At 35.2% G+C, this 9,592-nt stretch overlaps 1 protein-coding gene across 2 annotated transcripts; it reads left to right on the top strand.

Moving 5' to 3' along the window:
• The first annotated feature begins 3,391 nt into the window (after window positions 1-3,391).
• Window positions 3,392-9,051, top strand: LOC113060594 (mitochondrial uncoupling protein 2). 2 transcript variants are annotated; one of them, XM_026229684.1, is made up of 7 exons: window positions 3,392-3,517; window positions 4,182-4,315; window positions 5,098-5,305; window positions 5,488-5,685; window positions 6,751-6,852; window positions 8,230-8,410; window positions 8,510-9,051. In XM_026229684.1, exons 2-7 carry the CDS (start codon window positions 4,190-4,192, stop codon window positions 8,622-8,624), a joined length of 930 nt encoding a protein of 309 aa, XP_026085469.1. In that variant the 5' UTR covers window positions 3,392-3,517; window positions 4,182-4,189; the 3' UTR covers window positions 8,625-9,051. The 2 variants fall into 2 exon arrangements, with proteins under 2 accessions (XP_026085469.1, XP_026085553.1); XM_026229768.1 differs by having other exon boundaries at window positions 3,434-3,517; window positions 4,185-4,315.
• Window positions 9,052-9,592: the final 541 nt, after the last annotated feature.

The following is a 9,592-nucleotide window of genomic DNA, read 5'->3' as shown; positions in this document are numbered from 1 at the left end:
ACTTACCTATCAAGTATTGTTTTAACTTTAACCTCGTATCTTTTGTACTTGATCCAGGTACTGTGCCACAGATCAGCAATGCAAACAGTAAAATCCCTGTACATCTGCCGTTTATGAATTAACCAATAAAATCAAAGTCTACTGCAATAGTGTAAACTCGACAACCTGCGGAGCACTGTGTTGCAACATCATAAAGTCAGCTTCAAAAATGCACTGATGTGTTTTTTAAAACACAGAAAGCTCTCTGAAATATTCAATTCATTTTTTTTTTTTGTATAACATTTTAAAATAGTCGTAGTTTATTGAAGTTAAAATCCTTTGAAAGTGCTTTACAATCTCTTGTGATTTTGTGCCTCTTTGGGATGGCACCACGAGGTGTCATTTACTTGCCGAATGCAAGCTTCTGGAGGGTGCATAAGTCTGAACTAGGGAGTTCAGGTATATTGGTGCAGAGCCAGTGGTTTTCTTGAAGGCAAACATCAGTAACTTGAATTTGATGCAAGCAGCTATTGGCAGCCAGTGTAAAATGATGAAGAGAGGGGTGACATGGGCTTTAATCTGCTCGTGAATGACCGATCTCATTGCTGCATTCTGGGTCAGTTGCAGAGGCTTGATAGTATAAGCCGAAAAGCCCACCAAGAGTGCATTACAATAAAAAGTGTGCAAAACAAAGTCTGGAGAGAACAAGAGCTTGGATGAGGAGTTGTGTGGCCTGCTCTGACAGGAAGGGTCTAATCTTCCTAATGTTGTATAAAGCAAATCTGCAGGACCGGGCCATTGTAGAAATATGGTCTGTGAAGCTTAACTCACCATCAGTCTCAACTCCAAGTTTCCTGGCTGTCCTGGAAGGAGTCATGGCTGACAAACGCAGCTGTATAGAGAAGTTGTGATGAAGTGCTGTGTGGGCTGAGGCTGCGAGCAGTTTGGTCTTAGCAAGGTTAAGTTGAAAGGGATGGCCCTTCATCCAGCAAGAAATGTCTGTCTGTCAGGCAGGCTGCAATGCGAACAACTACAATCAGATCATTTGGTTGGAATGAGAAGAAGAGTTGAGATTGATAGGAAAAGCCATGCTTCTGAATGCCGGATCCTAAATATGACATGTAGATGGAGAAGAGAAGTAGTCCAAGCACTGAGCCCTGAGGAACCCCAGTAGCAAGTTGTGACTTTGAAAACCCACCCCTCCAAGATGGAACAATTATTAATTCTTGTTGTGGTAGTATGTCATCAAAAAAAAACTGGATGTTTTTATTATTATTATTATTGTGGTCAAGGCCTTTGAGATTGGAAAAAACTAATGGAATTCAATGTAGTTTAAAGTAAGTCTTAGTCTCTACTCTGCTCTTATTGGCATATTGGGCTTGATTTTCCCTTGATAAAGTGTTCCTGGCTGTAGGACAGTCAGCAGATGACTAAAGATAATGCTCCAGCTGCTGCTGGTGTCTATTGCATAAACCTGTACAGTTCAGGTCTGTTATCAGTCCTCCATGAACTTCAGTCACAAACGTCAGCCCCTTCACATCCTAATGACTGACTCAGATAAACATTAGACCAATGTTAGACCACTTCACAGTCCGGATCCAGTCCTTCTGAGAGAGATCAGACTATCAGTGAAGCTGAAGTCTCCATATTAGATTGACAAACAGATCTTACTCTGCAGTTTTGAGGATATACAGTTCATTGATTTTTGACAGTAGCTCGGCTGTCTTCAAGACTGTTGCAAAAGACATGACAAATAAGATTTTTACTGCTGCTTTTATGTAGGAAAATGTTTAGTTAAATGATAATAATAGCCACAATTCAGACATATTTAGTTTTTCTTTCTCTTTTAGATAATGGTGTACATGTGGGTTAAAGATTAATGCTGTGCTCTCTCTAACTGAGATCTTCAATGTTTGTGTGCCATAAAATACATATCTGACTTATCTAAAAGATATTACTCTTTTAAATGGCATAGATCTAGTTTGCTACTTTAAAAAAAAATGTTTGTTTGAGAAATATGACACAGGATCACTGACTGGCTCAACCAATGGCGTGAGATTGGGGCGGGACTGTCTTTTTTTGGACCAATGGCAGATGGGGGAGTGTTCGGGTAACATGTTTAAAAACAAACTTTATTTTTGCAGTTCCACTTGGTGATTCAGTGGCAGAGGAATCACATACTTCAACTTTAACAGTTCTTTTATATTAATATGGTTTAATTTAGAACTATATCTGTCCAAAGAATTATTACTATTATTATTATTATTACCATAATGACATGTAATAGCTGTACTATTACCATTACTATTATTATTTAATATTTTATTTATTTATTATTAACATTTATAAGTTTAATGTAAATATACATTTAGCATTTATATTAAATTAAATATTTTTGCTGATGCATTGGCAAAGGAAGCATATAGTTCAGTTGTGTTCATGGATCAATTTAGAACCATGTGTGTCTGAATTATTATTACAGTAACAAATTATAATAGCTTTTTTTTAAATTATAATTAATATTTATACATATACATTAGATGTAAATTTATTTGTTCTTTTATATTAATGATTCAATTACGAAACATATCGGTTTAAAAGTCCATATGATTACAAAAACATATTTTTATACATTTAAATATAAATGTAGCATTTAAAAGTTGTTTTTGGTTATTCATTGGTGGAAAAATCACATGGTTCAACTTCAATGGTTTTTTGATTATATTAATGGTTTCATTTAGAAGCATATTTGTCTGAACAACCCATAAGGATCTTGACTTGTAATGAAAATGATTATTATTATTATTATTTTTAATGAGCAGAACATCTTCGCTGAGGATTGTCGAGGTTGTGCTGCATGTTAAGGCGTGCAGTGATTGATGCTTCATGATTCAGCTGAATCTCCTGCGTGTTTTCCTCCATCTGTTAAACAGAAACTCATATATATTCTTAGAGCTTTGTTGTTTGGCTCATATTTTAGGGTTTCCCACCCTTCCATGAGGCCAATCATCTTTCAGACCCTGCAGGACTGTCCCTGCGCTGATATTGGCCGACAGCTTTTCTGAGCTCCTTTAATGCATCTGCACTTTCATTAGTAGCCAAATTATAAACATCTGCAGTCATGTTACAGTGAACATTTATTTATTGAGAATTGGTGTTTTAATGTTTTGCTCAAAGCTGAATGTTTTTCCACACGAACCCATTGGATGGTGATTGTTAAGCATGCATGAGTCATTGTTGTTGCTGTTAATGTGCCTGTTAATGACAGCAGCATCGTGAAATGTTTTTAAAAGCTTTGTGTTCACTAGTTATCTAAGCGCTTGTTTATCTGGATGTGGGATGTTTTGGACTGGACTCTGTGCTGGAAGGTGGACTTTGTGTCGGCCAGTAATCTTTCCTGGAGAAACACCTCCCTGAGCGGAGGAGGAAGAACCCCTGTTGGATAATGATATATAAAGAAAAACCGAACATGCCCTCGTCCCTCCAGAGCTCCAGTCGTCATCCTGTCACTCCATCAGACAGAGGAACTCAATCACAGGTCAGTTCACCAGTTCACTCAAAAATAAATATATATATGATATGATATAGCATGCAAAAACAATTTAAATCGTGATATATACAAAAAAAATCATTTGAATGTGATGCATTATTTTTTATATTATTTATATTGTGCAGAAGTTCTAGCAAAAGCATACAAAATAAGCTGAAATATTTTGATCTTTTCTTTGAGGATATTTGCATATGTTGTGAAGAGTTACACCAGGAGTCAAAAGATTTTCAGTTTGAGAGTTTTAAACAATTTTGATCACAAGGTTTCTGCTGAGATACTTGAAATTAGTGTTATAGACTATTACAAACTGTCTAAATATTAAGTTCTTAATAAAAAAAAGCTTTTTAATGTAAGAAAAATAGTCTACTGTAGTATGCATTTGTATGAAACCTTGGTGCAACATAAAGCAAATGCTTTCAATCGTTTCAAAGCATCCCAGGATGCTCCTCATGCAGCCGGGTTGATTAATGTCCAGAAGAGCTCAAATATATCAGAGGTTTTATTTGTGACACGTTTTGGTCTAAAACATGCAAAATAGTCATAATAAAGAATTAGTTGGTGTGTCCAAACTTTTGACCAGCAGTGTACTGTATGTCATGCATTTTATAATCACAAGTATTGTAATGCAGTGTGTTTGTGTGTGTGTTTTCAGCAGTCAGTATGGTGGGTCTAAAGCCGTCTGATGTTCCTCCTCCTCTGGGTGTGAAGGTCCTCAGCGCAGGAACGGCCGCCTGCATCGCTGATCTAGTCACCTTCCCTCTGGACACCGCAAAAGTGCGGCTACAGGTACAGACCTCACCCCCAGAACTGATAACAGCCTCTCAGTCTGTTGCACAGATAATAGATTTATTATGATGATACAAATCATATGAAAACTTCTAAATGTTTATCTTATTTGTAAAAGATTACGTGTTCTATAAATTGACATAAAATATTATATTTTCTTTGATGAATATGATTTAAATTATATTAATATATTTTATATATATGAAATATTATGTAATAGTATAATATATTATGTATTTTATATTTTTGTACCAACAATATATTTACAATCATAAAAAAAATTAGTGAATGATTATTAAAATTTATATTTTAATTTGTTAATGAATATTTTTTTAAATATTTTTTTAATATTTCTGGAGAAATATATATATATATTTATATTTATATTTATATTTATATATATATATATATATATATATATATATAGGACATTTAATAAATAGGATATAAATAATCTGGATCATTTTTAGGGATTTTGTTAGTTATTAATATGTCAAACTGAGAATGTATACCTTCTTTTTTAGGATTTCTGAAGAAGAAAGCCTCCAGGATAATCTATTTAAATATTGTACATAAAATATTATGTTTTATAATATATTATCTATTATATTAATTTCTATTAAACATTTTTATCAGTGGGTAATTGTTAGGAATTTGGTAGGTGTTTTTAAATCTAAACAAGATTTTTTTATTTGTATGATTATTACTACATATTTGTACTGTTATACAAGTCTAGTGTGTCTGGTTTACTCCCATCACTATCTGTCCGTGTGCTCTTCCAGATCCAGGGAGAGAAAGCGGTGATGGGCGCAGCTAAAGGCATCCGGTACAGAGGGGTGTTTGGGACCATCAGCACCATGGTGAGGACCGAGGGCCCACGCTCGCTCTACAACGGCCTGGTCGCCGGTCTTCAGAGACAGATGGCCTTCGCTTCCATACGCATCGGCCTCTACGACAACGTCAAGAGCTTCTACACACGCGGCAAAGACAGTACGTTCAAAAAGACCGCTTTTCACTTGATAGAGAAGAAAACCTCAAGTCAGATCTCAGCTGTTCCTCCCCGACCAGAACGAGAATGCTGGGATGAAGGAGAAACATCTGAGACACAGCTGATTCTTGAGAGGAAGCAGAGGGGGCTCTTGTTTAATGGTTTGCTCATGTTTGGCTTGCAGACCCCAACGTGGGCATCAGGATCCTGGCGGGCTGCACCACCGGAGCGCTGGCCGTGTCCGTGGCTCAGCCCACAGATGTGGTGAAGGTGCGCTTCCAGGCCCAGATGAACCTGCAGGGGGTGGGCAGACGCTACAGCGGCACCATGCAGGCCTACAGACAGATCTTCCAGCACGAGGGGCTCCGGGGCCTGTGGAAAGGTGTGTGTTTTGTGTTTGGTTTTACCTTACATTCTTTAAAAGAAAGCTTCCAAAAGGTGGTTTCTGCAGCGATGCCATAGAAAAACCATTCTGGGCTCCCGAAACAACCTTTCAGTCCACAGCTCTTTCTTTTAGTCCTTTACACACTGTTGTTGAATGGAAAGATTTCATGAATGTTAAAGGTTCTTTATTGAGCTCTTATTTGTATTTGGATTGAACTATTTTTTGGATATTTGTGTGTATTAATTATTTTTAAAAGTCTTTTAGTAATACATATAAAATTAAATTAAATTAAATTCATGCATTTAACAGATGCTTTTATCCAAAGTGACTTACAGTGCATTCATGTGTTCCCGGGGAATCAAACCCACAACCTTGCGCTTGATATCGCAGTGCTCTACCAATTGAGCTCCAGGAACACTAAAACATATAGAACATTTTTATATATATATATATATATATATATATATATATATATATATATATATATATATATATATATATATATATATATATATATATATATATATATATATATATATATATATATATATATATTATTTAACTGTTACATTTATTTCAACATATACAAAAAATAGCAAAATATAATATATGAAATAAATGTTATATGTGTATATATATATATTACACATTGCAATATATATTTACAAAAATGATGTATTACACATAAGAATAATATAATGTAAAATCTAATTATTAATATTAACTTAAATTTATATTGCAAAATAAATGTAAAAATGTGTGCACTTATAATATTGTGCATTATATGTGATCTATTTTAAGGTTGAAACTAAATTAAACTAAATATGTTCTTAGTTTGAAAATGCATTTCTTTAAGATTTACTGTATGTTCAAAACATATTTTGGTCAATATATACAGTACTACTACTACCTATAATAATAAAATGATCTACATTTATTTGATTGATTGCCATGCGAATATGCAGTTTAATTGTATCAGAAGCTTGTGTTTTTGTCTTCTCTTAAGCTGCGCAGCACTGATGACTCTGAATCTCTTCTTTAATCTGATTTGTTTCCGCACAGGAACTCTGCCCAACATCACGAGGAACGCTCTGGTCAACTGCACTGAGCTGGTGTCCTACGATCTCATCAAGGAAGCCATTCTCAAACACAAACTCTTGCCAGGTATGAAACCTCACAGCAGGGCTCAGAACCAGAAACCTACACCGCTCAGTTAGAGATCAATATAACCAGGACGAGCCATTCCTGACTGTTCATGTCACACGTTTGTCTCGTTTCTATTTTAGTCATTCTATAAGCTAGAAACCAGGATCGTTAAATTCATAAAACATGATTTCAGCAGACAGTGTTTCTCAAAAGCAAAACGTATGTCAGTGTGTGGCGCAGCCTGTAAATCAGGCCAGGAGTCCATGAGGAGACGTCTGTGATTGGACTAGAGCTCACACACCCTCCCTTCAGCGTCCCGCAGCGCTAATAAACACAGTCAAACGTGCTAGAATGAACCGGCACAAACCACTTTCACCAGATAAGATAGCACTGGTGATCAGGTCAGGGCTCACTGTCTGATTCACACCATCAGCACTTCTGTAGAGAAGAGCCTGGAGAATCAGGGCAAAGGTGTGATGAGGTTCACACACACACACACACACAGAGAGAGAACATAGTGTGTGTGACACCATCAAACCAGAGTTGACACTGTTAACTGACACCAACAAAACTCAGTGTTATTGCTGTAATAAAGAAAATGACATGAGAAATGTTACCTTTGGCAAATAACTGAAATAAGCTGAAGTTTTAAAAATGACTAAAACGGAGTAAAAAAACAAAAAACAAAATGAAAATAGAATGAGTAAAACATAATCAAAATTTTAAGAAATACTATTAATAATAGGGAAAAAATATCTAACTTGAACATATAGATTTCATACAGTACATAATGAATCAATAAACAATTAATTTCAGATGGAAGAACAATAAGGCAACTATTTAATTATATTTAACTGAATAAAATACAGAAGAGAAATGAATACTTTAAGACTTTTAAGAAATTAAAACAAAATGACAATATATTTTATAAAGTATTACAATTATATGTATTTATAGACACTATATATATAAAAAAATGAATAACATGGCAAAAGCGTGTAAAATACTAAAATTACAATTTGAAATACAAAATATTACTGAATACTATAATAATAGTAGTTAATAAGTAATAGTATAAATATATATAATAGTTTTTACATTTGTAAATAAAACGATTCCATTTTAGACGGAAGAACAATAAGGTGACTATTTATAAAATAAATCCTAATAAGACCTGATATTACATTTTTTTTTTCATTTTATTTAATATTTAGTGATAGACAGACAGACAGACATCTATGCATTACAACACAAACAAAAACACACAAAGACATACAAATCATCAATACAATCTATTACGCTATGATAGTGTTGATGTATGATGATGATAGGAGAAACTCAAACTCCAGGTTTGATTTGAGGAATGTTTCTTATGTTGGTGTTTTGTGCTCCCAGACACTCTTCCGTGTCATTTCGTGTCTGCGTTCGGAGCGGGCTTCATCACGACGGTGATCGCGTCTCCTGTGGATGTGGTGAAGACGCGCTACATGAACTCTCCTCCGGAGCAGTACAGGAGCTCCCTCAACTGTGCCTGGACCATGATGACCAAAGAGGGACCCACCGCCTTCTACAAAGGGTGAGTGGCACAAACCATCCAAAATCATCCTCTCACAACACATCACACCTGTAAGGGTCTCTGACCAGCAGCCCAAACCTTTCTGTGTTCCTCCTTCAGTTTCGTTCCATCTTTCCTGCGGCTGGGCTCCTGGAACGTGGTGATGTTCGTGTCGTTCGAGCAGCTGAAGCGGGCCATGATGATGTCCAGGAGCAGGATCGAGGCCACTGCCTAGAGCTTCACCTCACACCCCTGAAAACCTTTCAAACACACACGAGCGGCTGGTTCATATTCCTCTGACAGGACGATGACGAGAACAGTGTGACTTCCAGTTTCACACGGGACACATCTGACAGAAACACACGACCCTCATCCTTTCTCTTTCAGGGTAAACCCCTAGAAGAACCACACAATGATCTCACAATACACAAAGCTTCTGAAACTCAGCCCCTTGATAACTCAATGTACATAATGTTTATGTAATATTTATATGTCCTCCTTTTTTAAGCAATTAGAGCTTTGTTTAAAGCAACTATTTACCTTAATGTCTAAATATCCAACAACTAACCCTGGAATGACCTAAAAAGTGTTGTCTCATTACTGGAAACAACTGGAAAAGACATAAAGAAAAGCACATGCTTCAATAAACACCTTTAAACAACTTTCGGATGTCTTTGTGGGGACTGTGCACTTGTGTTGTGAACTTTATGCATATTTCTTCAAAAAAAGAAAAGTATTTATGCTATCATGCATTAATCCCATAGATAAAAAAATAACTAAATTCTACAAACCCGATTTTGGCATGCAATAATATAACTTTTGAACAATATTTTGCTTATGAATGCCGAATTATTTTTATTTTTTTTACCATATTAAGTTGGTGTACTTTATGTGGAATAAGACTGATATTCAAACACGTGCATCTCTTTTCAAAAAAGTACAAAATATATATTTTAAAATAATCATTATGCAAATGTTAATTTAAGTTACATTAAATATTTATGGTGTCATTCATAAAATCATGATCATTTCATAAAACTAAATTACTATTACGCATGTAAATGTTACGACAATATTTGTTGACGGACTGCAATATTTTTATTTTTTTATTCATATACTGGATGAGTTTTCAAATTATTAATATTGCCTAGTAAAGGTGAAACGATTAATAAAAAAATATTAAAAGTGGTGACCATGAAATAA

The sequence above is a fragment of the Carassius auratus genome, chromosome 1, assembly GCF_003368295.1.
Source record: "Carassius auratus strain Wakin chromosome 1, ASM336829v1, whole genome shotgun sequence".
Lineage (NCBI taxonomy): Eukaryota > Metazoa > Chordata > Actinopteri > Cypriniformes > Cyprinidae > Carassius > Carassius auratus.
The sequence above is the reverse complement of the archived record's forward strand: the minus strand, read 5'-3'. Positions and strand labels throughout refer to the sequence as shown.

Excerpts from the sequence above, each read along its gene's own strand:
- LOC113060594 (XM_026229684.1), top strand. The coding sequence starts at position 4,190 with ATGGTGGGTCTAAAGCCGTCTGATGTTCCTCCTCCTCTGGGTGTGAAG. Across the intron at positions 5,306-5,487 it reads CTACACACGCGGCAAAGACA|ACCCCAACGTGGGCATCAGG; the intron begins GTACGTTCAAAA and ends TTTGGCTTGCAG. Across the intron at positions 6,853-8,229 it reads CAAACACAAACTCTTGCCAG|ACACTCTTCCGTGTCATTTC; the intron begins GTATGAAACCTC and ends TTGTGCTCCCAG.